Here is a 13,278-nt window from a genome sequence, read left to right as displayed (position 1 = left end):
TATATTTTTGGCTAAGTATGCTCATCTAAAGTATGGGAACTGATTTAGAAAATTTGTTAAATATTTGAGGGAGAGACGCTGTAGATATTAGGAGGGTGGTGGGGGGTCACTTCTATCTTTGAATGGTCGCAGAATCTTAATCGTTGAAGGGTATTAAATGGAGCATTTACGTGAAAGGAAATTCATGGTAGGTCCTAAAAAACGCGGTTATGGTTCCTGCCAGGGGTGCATTCCCAGGCCCTTTCCTTGTTTCCTCGCACTTTCCTTTTGCCCATGGTTTGCTCACAAAACTTTCGACAATAAAACAAACCTGATATTCAACCTATGATTTTTTTATATTTTGATTTCTAAAACAAATGAAAAAACTCAAATCAATCTACTCAAATGGTTGTATCTCTTCAAGCCTCCCATTATAAAAATTTTTTGTTTCAATTTATGTCCTCTCCAACCTTTTTTCTTCCCAAATAATTTCTGAAGGCTTTATACCTTCTAAAGAACAATAAAATGGGGAAACCAGTTCACTTGAGCACCATCCATTGATGAAATGATTGAAGTGGGGTATGATATCTTTAATTGGAATCATGGATATCCATCAGTGTCTCACTGAAAAGCACAAAATCATAATGCAGACAATAACAGCTGGTGCAGTTAAATAGAGAAAATTGAAGCCTTATGAAATGTAGTTATCCTCTCCAGGGTGGTCCCCTTTTTAACATTTAACTTACGTTGGAGAAAGGCAGTGGGTTTGCCTTGCTGTTTCGTCTTTACTAGAATGAGTGCAATGGTTACTCGCTGGTCAACCAGCTCGAGCCTGGATGACCAAACCACATGGTTAATGTACACTGCATGGAAGCTAGGACAGTGTCCTGTGGAGGGATCACTGTCGATGGGTACAAGTACCCATCGCGGGATTTGTCTCTTGCAACCTTGAAATTAAACACTAAGTTACTGAAAGTTGACACGGTTCAGAGATTTTGTTGAGGAATCTGTTTGGGGCGTGTGAGCCGTAAAACATTAGAAAGAAGCCACGGAAAAAGAGAAGTCATAGCAATAGCAATAACAATGAAGATGCTAATACATCAGCCTGGTGACCAAAGGAAAAGTAGGATTGATGTAGGCAGAAGTACAAAAGGAAAAGTGCTAGACGTGTAATAAAGCTTGTATTGGAGGGCATGCCCACATATCTGGCTCCAGCACTACTTCTCAGTTTGGAGACTTCACCTTCTATCTTTACCAACCACTAGGAGCTGGAAGCTGGTTGATACCATTCTGCCTCTCTTTCCCTCCACCCGATCCCCACACAAAAATATGAATAGAGAAGGGTCTTGCTAGAGTAGGTTTCATGGAGCTCCCATGCCATGGGCACGTGGGTCGATCACTGATGGACAAATGATAAACTGGGCTGGTGCTGTCTTATGTGTATGCTGCACCAGTTAGTGATGCCTTTGATTTGTCACTCTTTCAAGCACGTGTCATGATGTGGATGGTTCAGCAATGACTTTGGAGGTCTTTCTTCTGTAGCTTCAAACATTGAATTTAACTTGATTTTGACCATTTCATCGAACTGGACTTAATGAACTACAGATAATTAAGTAGAGGACAATTACCGAGGCTAAACCAATCTTATAGCTAATATGAATCCTAAGGGCATCACACCTCAAGACCATTTTACATTATTTCATTTGTTCGATCAACAAAATTTACATACACCCTTTGTTGTAGAACATATTACACCTGAATAACAAAGAACTAGCATTAGAAGTGGAGAAACCAAAAGGAACATTCAGTTATTCACGTATCTTCCCTCCAGCAACTGCCAATCTTGTGGCTTGGGTTTACAAGTTCATCTATTATCACTACTTCCCTCTTTTCGGGTTTCAAGAATCCTCAAGAGCTCACTTGGACCACAGGGAACAGCAAGAACTCCCTCTTGTTCAAACCCAAATTCCTCCTCGGCCAGCTCTAACAACTTCAAGAAACCTGGATGAGCTAAATATCCCAATTCAATGACAAATCTCTTTAGTTCACCATCATAGATGGTCTGAACCACAAAGTGTCCCTCCTTCACATCCTCTGGCAATGGACCCATATCGTCATCACAATCATCATCAACAGCAGCAGCAGCAGCAGCTCTGACAGTGAAATTTGATCTTCTTGAAAACGTAAAGACTCTTGTTAGCATCTTCCTGACAAGCCTTAGCACCAATGCACCTCCTCTCCTCCTCATCTTCACCAAACAGACCTTAAATGAGTTCATCTCAGCTTCAAGTCTAGCTCACTAGGTAAACACAAAAGGTTGTGTTTATACACGAATAGAGATGGGTCTCAATGAAGATAAGACATGAATTTCTGAATAGAGTAATGCATGTGTTATGCAACAGATTGTATTCACTGTAAGTTCCGATGTATCATTCTCAACTTTCCTATTTCAGTAAGGTGGGTTGCGACATAAAGTGACAGGTCATGATATCAAACCATAAGAATTGTGATGTGATCGTAAGTCAATAAAATTATTAGGAGCTTTGGTGAATGCATCTTGGGGACTGGTGCAGCAGATAAATTTGGAAGCAGAGGGTTAATAGATGATTTCCTGTGTTAGGGTTCAGAAAGTATGGAGGGAAAAGCAACCAGATGAAACCAACATGATCTGCTTATTGGTAAGGTATGAACTTGATCCAGTGCTATGTTCCAGTGCACCATTGCATGCAAACTGCAGAAAGCCATGAGTGTGGTAGCAGATGAAAAGTACCCTCAAAGTACGGCTAGGTTCTAACTAGGTATAACAAATGAATATCAATCAAATTATACTAATATTGTTTCCCACATACATAGTTTTTCCATATTCAGCACATGTTAGGAATTTCTTAAAGTGGCCAAATCAAGCCTAGCTCCCTCTCAGGATATCTAGTTCAAGTGGAAATCTACTCACCATTTGTTCCAGTTTTGCCACCTTTTAGGTTGAACCTGATGCTCCATACATAAGTTATAATCAAACACATAATAGACTTCAAACTGCCCAGATTTACTCAGGTGAATAGGTTTTTGGGTTTCCTAAACAAACCCTTTAAATGCACAAATTTATTGTGTCTTCTAGTCATCACATAATCACCCACATAACAATAACATAATTTTCCAACTGAATCCAAAAATTACCTTATTTTGAATCAGTAATAACACATAGAAAGTTTCAGTTTTATGGAATCCCACAAGTTTCCAAAGCATCCTATGGCATTTATTGGGCAGAGGTAAAGGGTGGTGGCATAGATTCTTGAAAGGGTCCCTTCAAGCAGAGACCAGTAATTGAAACCCAGAGGGATGGAATACCATGACCTTAAGAGAACCAAAAATATTGCTATCAAAAAACAAAGACAAAAGATCCTCCTTCAAGCCTATCAAACACCAGATAATACATGCTGCCACTACTACATAATTGGCGCCTACATCCAGTACATGGAGGAATCAACTAAGATCTTGCAAAACCCATGGGATGTTTAATGGAATTCTAAGTATGATCCACAACTAGATCTGACATTTGATCATCCTTGTAAATCTACTTATGCAAAATGAAAAGAGATTACCTTCGCAGGGTTAAATTTCATCACTGGAAAAAAGAAAAGGAAATCACTCTTGAAGCACTCCCTAATTGACATAACAAGTTCTGTGTTAGGCCACTCCATGGCTGAAGGAATGGTACACATCTAAACCATATCTTGCTACAACTGGACATTTGAAGAACAACTAGAAGGCAAAAAAGAAAAGAAAAAGAAGGTACAGAGCCATTAATAAGCTAATCCTAAGTGCATTAAAGCAATTTCATGGTTGAAATCAACTGTGTCCAAGGGCATTGAGAGGGAAGTTGACTTATTTAATAGATGGTTGACCTTTTTAGGCAACATCCTAGGTTAGATGACTAGCCATTGGTCAGTGGTCACTTAATTTCCAAGGGAGCAGTAAAAAAGTAGTAGATTCCCAGGACCTAGTTGTGGAAAAGTTTAACAAACACCACGTAAATTGGAAAAACAGTTAGATCTCTTTAACAAAGTGACCAAGGTTGAACATCATAGTCTACTTCCTTTTTTTTATTGTGAATCTGGTTCAGGTGGTGCAAGAGTTAAATTTTTTTTTTGAGTTATGTCTTTTGTTATGGAGATAAGAAGAGAAGATGGATTAGTAAGTGAATCGGTGGCTGTTATTCCCCCAAAACCTGTTGGTGATCTAGTCACGGGGAATGAAAATTACTTTAAGAAGTGGTAACCTAATTAGAGGGCAGTTTGCATCTATTTATATTGAGTTATTGACCAAATATGGAACTATCCCAACAGATATCATGAGTGCCAAGATGCTTTTTTTTCTCCAATATTTGAGGGTCTAACACAACTCAACATGATGAAAACACAAATAAACCCAACTCAACACGGCGAAAACACAAATAAACCCAACTCAACTCAAAAAAGATTTGTCCCTTTTTTTCAATATTTGAGGGCCTAACACAACTCAACATGATGAAAACACAAGTAAACCCAACTCAACTCAAAAAAGCCTTGTCCTTTTTTTTTCAATATTTGAGGGTCTAACACAACTCGACATGGCAAAAACACAAATAAATCCAACTCAGCTCACACAAGATTTGTCCCAAGCTATGCTACATGAGCACTTCAAAATATGCGAACTAGCATGTCAGATATGACATAACATGGTCGATTGTATGGGTATTGGAAGCCTACTCTTGGAGAAATACCCAACAATTATGTCTAGTATATGAAGAGGAAAGGTTTTGTTAGTTCTCTAGAACCTCCCTATGATACGTGCTTGACATGTCCATCTACAACATGGATATTTCAAAATGAGTTTAGGTACTTCATTGGATCTAGCTGTGTTACATAGGATTTGTTTTATCTAGGGTACAAAAGAAGAAGTTCAATACTTTGACAGTCCAAGCATTTTCTTGTTTCATAATATGTTAAGAAAATATGGCAATTTGAGATGGGGTGGAAGAAAGGTTTCATAAGAGGTTAGCCATGTGGAAAAGACAGTACATCTCAAAAGGTGGGAGACTTACTCTAATTCAAAGTACAGTTTCCAGTATGCTAATCTATTTCATGTCGTTTTTTTGCATGCCAAGGCTGGTTGGTTTAAGGTTAGAGCATATTCAAAGGGATTTTCTATGGGACAGTGGGGCTCTTGTGCAAAAACCTCACTTAGTAAGGTGGAAGACATTTGTTTAGGGAAAAAGAAGGGGGGCTTGGGCATAAGGTGTCTTTCAATGATGAACAAAGCCCTCCTTTGTAAGTGGATTTGACGCTTTGCCAATAAGAGAAGGGCATTTTGAAGGCAAGTTATTAGCCAAAAGTATGGTAAAGATGAAGGGGGTGGCGCTCTTGTGAGGTGAGAAATGGGCATGGTGTTGGCCTTTGGAAAGCCATAAGCAAAGAGTGAGATCTTTTGAGTAGCATAATTTCTTTCTTAGTGGGTAATGGTCGGAGAGTGAAATTTTGGAAGGATAGGTGGTGTGGAGACGAGCCACTATGTGTTTCCTTCCCCCCTTTGTTTGCCATTATTGTCTCTAAGGATGTGTGGGTGGTAGATGTGTGGAATTCAACAGTTGATAAGGGTGGTTGGGTTCCTCGCTTCTCTAGGTCGATTAATGATTGGAAGGTGGAAAGTGTGTAGCCCTTTTTACTGTTTCTTCAAACAAAAAGGGTTTTGAGGGATGAGGAAGATAGGATGATCTGGACGGTTTCGAAGAGTTGAAAGTTTTCAGTAAAATCCTTCTATTATGCTTTGGAGCCCGATGATCCTTTTTTGTTTCCGTGAAGCATCATTTGGAATTCTTGCATGTCACCCAAGGTGGCTTTTTTTTGCTTGGGAGACGACTTGAGGGAAAGCCTTAACTCTATACAAGGTCCATAAGAGGGGGTTTCCTTGGCAAACAGATGCTTTCTCCATCACTTTGAAGAAAAAACTGTTGATCACATTCTTCTCCATTGTGCAAAGACAAGGATTCTTTGGCAATTGTTGTTTACTCTCTTTGGGGTCTCTTGGGCCCTCCCCTCCTCGATTAGAGAGACACTCCTTAGGTGGCAAAGGTTTTTTTTGGGTAAAGGTCACAAAAAGCCTTGGAAAGTTGCCCCTTATGTATTTTTTGGACCATTTGGAAAGAAAAAAACATGCTTGCTTTTGATAATGCTGAGTTATCGATCCAAATGATGAAAAACTCTCTTGTTTGTAATTTATGGTTGTCGACTAGGGCGTTTGTGGATGTGGACCATAGTTCTCTTATTGGTTTCATTGATTGACTAGGTTCTAAATGAGGGTCGATGATGTTTTTTTGTTCTCTCTCTTCCCTACTTGGCTAAGCCTTTTGGCAGCCAATGTACACTGCCTGTATACTTTGGGACGCTGTTTGGGTGTTTCCTTTTAATACATACTCCTTTGTTTTACCTATAAAAAAAAATATATATATTATGAGGATTCAACAAATTTGATACCTAGACCAGCAGCCACAACCGACACAAACACCCAAGTTGATGTAATGTAGGTTCCATAAATTTGACTTTGGCCACCAAACTCATTTTTGCCATTTTGTGCATTCCTGACTATCCTACTATAGATTATGGAGAGAGAGAGTTTCTTCATTCAATGGTCAATCCACCGTGCAAACATCTATAGTACAGATCGAACATCCCTTAACTTGTTGCCTTGGCGTGGCTACCTCATAAAGAGGTGATGGATATTGTGGTGATTGTGTTGTGCCTACTGCACCTAACCCCAACTAGGGAGCACTACATCCTTTGTTACCACACTGAAACATCAAGAATTCCTTAGAAGTGCATTCTTCTCAAGTAATTCCAATGGACTCCACTAGTCAAGAAATTTGGAAAACAAAGCCCAGATGTTGAGAAAGATTCACAAGTATTTTCAAGATGGATGAAACTCGGAAATTCAAGTGAATCCAAAGGAAGTGAAAAAGAAAGAAAGAAAGAAAAATAGAGGGCTGATCTATGATTTATGCAAAAAAAAAGAAGGAAAAAAATAATAATGGGAAAGGCTCTTCTATGAGAATTGGATCAATAGTAGGCATATGTTCTTAGGACACACCCATTATTTGCTGACATCAGAAACATATGGTAAATAAACTCACAAAAGCCATCAAATTAATATTTGTTAACGAAAAAAATTCATGGATATATGCCTTACCAATAAATACTCTTCTATCCAAAAAGTATTTGTTGTCAGTAATCCCGGAATCTCTTTCTACAAACAAATCGTATCTGCCTCACAAATTCAAGCACTTCCGATGTTCCATTGGAGATTCACTAAAAAAAGAGTTCATTTAACCATCTATAGCTAGCATTATAAATTACACTACAACAATAGGTTAAAGTACCCTTTTCTCTCAATCATAAAATGGAAATCAAAAACACACTTTTTACACAATGTCAATCATGGAGGTTTTGTTTTTCCAAATGGCTAACTCTAAGTGTTGATATAAAAATCTATGTTGTTTGGACTCCAATACATTGGGTGTATATACCTATGAGTCAAATTCTTTTAACTCCAAAATTTAGGATATGGGGAATTGACTAAAAAGAATCCAAATTTTAGATATGGATACCGGGATACAACATAATAAAAGGAGAAAAGAAAAACCAATTAGAAATCAATTAAAAATATAGATTTCTTTGATAAAAACTTCCTATTCCTTTTCTTTTATCTTTATTTTTCTTCCTCGTCCCTGAATATTTTAAAATTCTCTCTTTTTTCAATGTAATAATCTACTAAGGAAATTGAAAACAAAAAATAATCAAAATCAAATAGCCAAATCCAAAGCAAAGGAGGAGTATCCAACAAGAATCCTACATCCCACTTGTCATGTTGTGTTGACACAAGTATGCAAGCTAAAGTTAGAGAGTTTGGATATCATAGGTAAAATTAAATATTGAGCCATATAATATAAAAAATTTAGAGAAGAAGGTTCAAATTTATATCTTATAAGACTTGAACACATCAACAATCAACTCCCAAGTCTTACTATCCTACTAGCCAAATATTAATCCAATACAATTCAACTGACTAAGATTCATTAATAGTTCTTCAAGTTGGAATATGTGGAATAGGATTGAGAACACAAGATTCCTTGAAATGGATTGGTAGAACATCAACAATGACTACGAGTCTATGATAACGGAAAAACAACTTAAAACATAAAGTTGTTGAATAGAAACATGTCTTCATGTGGATGATAGACGGTTTAAGGGAAATATATGGCATAGAATTGAGAACTGAGAACACAAGATTCATTGAAATGAACTAGTAGAATATCAACAATGACTATGAGTCCATGATAACGGAAACATGACTTAACACAACTGATTTATTCCATAGAAACAAATGGAGCCTAAGGCTTCATGTGGATGATAGGAAGTTTGAGGAAAAGAAAATAAAGAGAAAAACAAAGGAAGGAAAGATAAAGCAAAAGAAGATTAAAAATAAGTTTAAGATCAAAAATTGATCCTTTTATCCTTTTCCAATTTATTCATCTTTTATATAAACAATGAAAAATTTTAAAATGTATATCAGTATATGTTTTTAATAATTTTTATAATATTGTATTTTCTTTCATATTTTTCATGTCAGACCAAACAAGAGGATTTGGAATATCTTCCTTGTTTTCCTTTGCCTACTACTATACAAGATCCAAGTGGGTTGTAAAGGAATTTCTTATGTGATTTCACACAAAACCATATGTGATAATGAGTTTTGCTCAAGCATTATCACTCCATGAGCTTTTTAAATGTTAAATTGCATTCATATATCACTCATCTATAATGGAGCAGCTGCTTAAAGATACCAGCGATCTAATTAATATTCTCCAAGTTGATTGTTAATGGAGCAGCTGCTCGAAAGATACAATCCATCTGATAATATTCTCTAAGCTGATTGTCTGACTCAACTAATTCTTCCAAGAGGCAACTTTGACCACATGATCGTAAATTACCTAACATGAGATTTTAACCAATAGCAAGAAAAAGAACATAAAAACTAGGAAATTAAAGCTAATTGCAAAGAATCCATCAAGCTTAATAGTACAACAGCAATTTTCATTAAAACTAATGATGACCAGACAGACAATTGGCACAATTTTAACAGCTACGATCTTCCTAAAGAGACTTGGATTCTTCCCCCCTCCTCTCTCTGGAAATTACATTCTAGTCTCACTGAGAAAAAGCTACTTGTATTTGGTGTAGGATTGTATAGCATTTGGTATCCATACGTCCTTTTGAACACACAAAACTATAGAGAGAAAAAGATGAAGCCGGCTGTTGTGTAAGGTGCAAAAAATATAGAGACGTCGTCCGGGTTCTGTTTATTCAATCCAACTTCGACTGTATAGATTTATGCTTTAAATGGCCATGCCCGACAATGAAAGTGAAACATCAAAACATAACAATCCCACATATCTTCGAGAATGAATGAACGAATATATACATATATATAAACAATTATGGCCATTTATTCAAGATACTGCTTATTAACAAAATGCATTACAAAATTATCTAGAGAAATGAAGAACATAATAGGAAGGAACGCACAAATGGTACAAACAGATGAATCAAACGGTGGGTTTGCGCTGAAAACCAGTCCCCGGATCATCGCTGCAAGGGACAACCTCGAACCCAGTAACCATGGCGTCGGGTGGACCACGGCGGCAGCGCTGCTCCATCTCTTGAACCGAATCGGGAGTCCCAGAAAAGAGAGCCTCAACGGAGCCATCCCTCCGATTTCGAACCCAACCCTTCAGCCCCAACTGGGTGGCGTTCTCAATCGTCCAGTTCCTGTAGAAAACCCCCTGAACCGTCCCTTCACCACCACCCTAACCTGAAAAAACCCAACAAATAGTCAAATACCCATTTGTAAAATTGTGAATCATGATGAGGTAGGAGATGAACAGAGAGACGAGCCCATACAGTTTTGGTGGGGTTGGAGGGAGGAGGGTTTGAAGAAGCTCGAGTAGTCATGGATGGTATAAATGATGAAAGAGGATGAAGACGGTGAGAGAGTCTAGGAGTTGATGAAGTAACAACACTCCATTTTTGTGGATGGTTCTGGAATGATGAGTGTCCCAGTCTGCTGATTACAAGATGCCTAAATGGCGTTGACAGGGTTGGCGCCATTTGCTCACTCCCACCATCTCCCTTTTCTCGCCCTTTTATTCCTTCAATTTCATTTCATTTCTCGTATCATTCTCACTTACAAATTCCTAAATCCAGCCCAGTCCAACCCACATCAACATGGCCTCTACATTCTTCATTCACTTCTCAGTAAACCCAGCCCAGTCCAAATTCTGAAAATAAAAAATCTAAACAGGCCCCATATCTGGACCAAAACATTGGGCCAACAAAAAGCCCAACCGAAGTCTCTTTCCGTCATGCTGACCTACTTCAGAAAATAAACGTGCAAGGTGCAACTGCACCCAGACTTTTCACGACGCTTGTGGATCACACTGCCCACAAAGTCAAAAAAGTAGAATCCACACAAAATTTTCAAAACTTTCAATTTCTCGATTTTAACATTCACAGTCAAAAGACTCCAAGAAATTCAAACCCAACTTTATTAGCACGATCACAGCCAAACAAAAAGACCCTAAAATTTAGGCTTAAAAAACGAAGGACTCTTGGATTCGAGACTAATGGAAAAGCCCGTTGTTTATGTCAAGGTTCGATTCAAACGCCTGGCTCTTGTGGGCATTTTTCGACAACACCATACGCCGCCTTAATTAATGGTCTAGGGTCCCACATTCTTCTAGCTAATACTGAATACCAAGCGCAACTTTAAGGACTCTTACTTAAAGTTTTAAAGTCCACTGAAAATATTTATTACTTTTGATTTTTTTATTTTTTTTATTCCCCTTGCTCATGAGATTGGACTTTTGGCTAAAACCAAAACCAAAAAGGGCTGCTGTATTAAAATAATTACGAATTAGTATCCACGGGTGGTTTTGAAAGACCATGCGGACAAATATATTAGTTTATTGATAAACCTTGGTATAGAAGTTTTATTTTTGCTTATATAAGAAGTTTTGTTTAATAAAATTGCCTTGTAAAAATTATGAGTTTGGTGAAAGAAAAATGATTCCAATTAAAAAAGGTTATAATATTAGGATAATATTGAATTCGTACAGCATTCATGTCATTATTTCAAAGACAGAAAATATGAGAAAGAAAGAAAAAACGCTGAGATGGAGAAAAACAAAACATAGAATGTAAGAGACGTGGTAGGGCCGTAGGGGAAATTCAAGGGGGCTGGCGTCCAAATTCAAACTCCAACGAGGCGCCATGTGTGAATGACGTGGAGTGGGCCACACACGTCGACTTCATGTCTGGTGGCTAACCGCCGTCGGTACATTACTCTCCTTGGGCCCAAAAAACCAAACCTCTTTCATACTCCCCCACCCCCATGGCCCACGTCTTTGACGAAGCCCATTTCTGATTTCAACATGCCCATGGTCTCACCATGCCCATGTACATCCATGGTATGGACATGGCATGTATGTGTATGATGCCAGCAGAGCGAAGCAGAGTTGGAGCTGAGTCAGACTCATGGAGGGTCCATCCTTGAGTCACCTCCTCCTTTCTATGTTTGACATCTGTCTAATGATGATGCCATTTTCCATTTCCTTCCATTTCCTTTTAACTTCATTATCTTCTATGGTTTTTCCTCAAACTCCTCTAATTTTTAATTTTTGTGCACCCATTGGATCACCCACCATTCACCTAGTTACCTCACCCCCATCATCTTATTTGTCAATACAATACACAACGCCCGTGAAACCCATGGTGTTAATTTTTAAATATTTGCCACGCCCGTCACAAACGTTACAATATAATTGTGTTCTTATTAAGAATAATTTGGTGGCCAGCTTATTTAATCTCAATTCTACCTTAACGCTTATTTTCAAGAATAATAAATTATACAGGAGGAGTAAAATATTAATTCATAAAGTGTTTGTTGCGCCGTGATTTGAGATTTCATCTCGTGATTGTGTTGTATGAAATTGAAAATAAATTCGGTATGAGGACACAAGGACATTCTATCTACCAAATATTTGAAAACAAATATTAAATTTAGAAGTATTTTAAGAAAAGAAAAAAAGTAAACATTTTAAATTAATTACAAATAAACAATTAAAAATCAAAGTGGAATCGATAATGATTCTAATCAAAGTGTTAGGTGATTTTAAAAAATATTTATAGTATTTTAAACATTTGAATGATTAAAAATATTAAAAACGTTTTCTAAAATCACTATCAAACGAATTTTATAATGTATTTAAAAGTAATTTTAGAAAATGTCTCTAGTATTTATTACACTCGAGGGATAAAAAAATTCAAACATCAGAAATATTAAAAACATTTTCTAAAATCACTATATCAAATAGATTTTCATAGTACGTTTGGGTAATGATTTTATAAAATGTTTATAAACTTTCTAATATTTGAAAAATTTTATATTTTAAGTATTTGAAAATTTAGAAACACTTTATAGAATCCATATCAAAATTTTTAGACAAAAAAATGTTTTTGAAAAAACAAAAAACCTCGAGTTATTTGACAAAATTTATAAAACATTTTTAAAAATATAAAAAAAAAAAATCTCTTATAACATTAAAAAATTATTTAGTGTTTTTTGAAAAAATATTATAGATGATTTTTTAAAAAAACACTTTATAAAAAAATATTGGCAAGTGCATTCTAAACATAGTTATCATTAGGATGTAATAAAGCTTATATTGAAAATAATGTTTGAAAAATGATTTTATTGGAATAAAGATAATTTTAATATTTTTAGAATTCTTAATTAAAGAAATATTTACTTCTCCATTATGAAAATTATAAATTGTGTTTTAAATATAAACAAATCAAATTTCATAGTTTGAAGCACACGTATGGTAATTTTGTTTGAGAATATTTTAAAATAGTAAAAAAAAAAAAAAAAAGTCCTTATTTGAATATATTTACTATTTTTTTTTTTTAAATAAAAATTAATAGCAAAATCTATAATAAAATATAGTAATTCTTGTATTAAAATCATGGATTTACCTTATTTTCTTAAAAGTTATTTTTAATTTCTTTAAAAAATCACAATAATTTTTAAAAACGCTGTGTTAATTAATTAATCACAAGGTCGGTGAGATGGAAACGCGTGACGCGTTGGGGAGGGAGTCCCTGTTGTCGGTGGAGCCAAAACACTGTGTTGGTTTTGGAGTACTGCAGTGGA

The 13,278-nt window shown here is 36.3% G+C and overlaps 1 protein-coding gene and 1 pseudogene across 1 annotated transcript; both read right to left on the bottom strand.

The window, feature by feature from the left end:
- Window positions 1-1,603: 1,603 nt before the first annotated feature.
- Window positions 1,604-7,594, bottom strand: LOC117919817 (auxin-responsive protein SAUR50-like). Its single transcript, XM_034837080.1, has 2 exons — window positions 7,198-7,594; window positions 1,604-2,278 (listed from the first exon to the last, which is right to left on the bottom strand). Exon 2 carries the CDS (start codon window positions 2,255-2,257, stop codon window positions 1,844-1,846), a length of 414 nt encoding a protein of 137 aa, XP_034692971.1. The 5' UTR covers window positions 2,258-2,278; window positions 7,198-7,594; the 3' UTR covers window positions 1,604-1,843.
- Window positions 7,595-9,470: 1,876 nt separating this feature from the next.
- LOC117919816 lies at window positions 9,471-10,177 on the bottom strand (annotated as a pseudogene).
- Window positions 10,178-13,278: the final 3,101 nt, after the last annotated feature.

This window comes from Vitis riparia, chromosome 8 (assembly GCF_004353265.1).
Source record: "Vitis riparia cultivar Riparia Gloire de Montpellier isolate 1030 chromosome 8, EGFV_Vit.rip_1.0, whole genome shotgun sequence".
In the NCBI taxonomy this organism is placed as follows: Eukaryota; Viridiplantae; Streptophyta; class Magnoliopsida; order Vitales; family Vitaceae; genus Vitis; species Vitis riparia.
This window is presented reverse-complemented; position numbering and strand designations above follow the sequence as displayed.

Coding starts and splice junctions, on each gene's coding strand:
- LOC117919817 (XM_034837080.1), bottom strand. CDS start 2,257: ATGAACTCATTTAAGGTCTGTTTGGTGAAGATGAGGAGGAGAGGAGGT.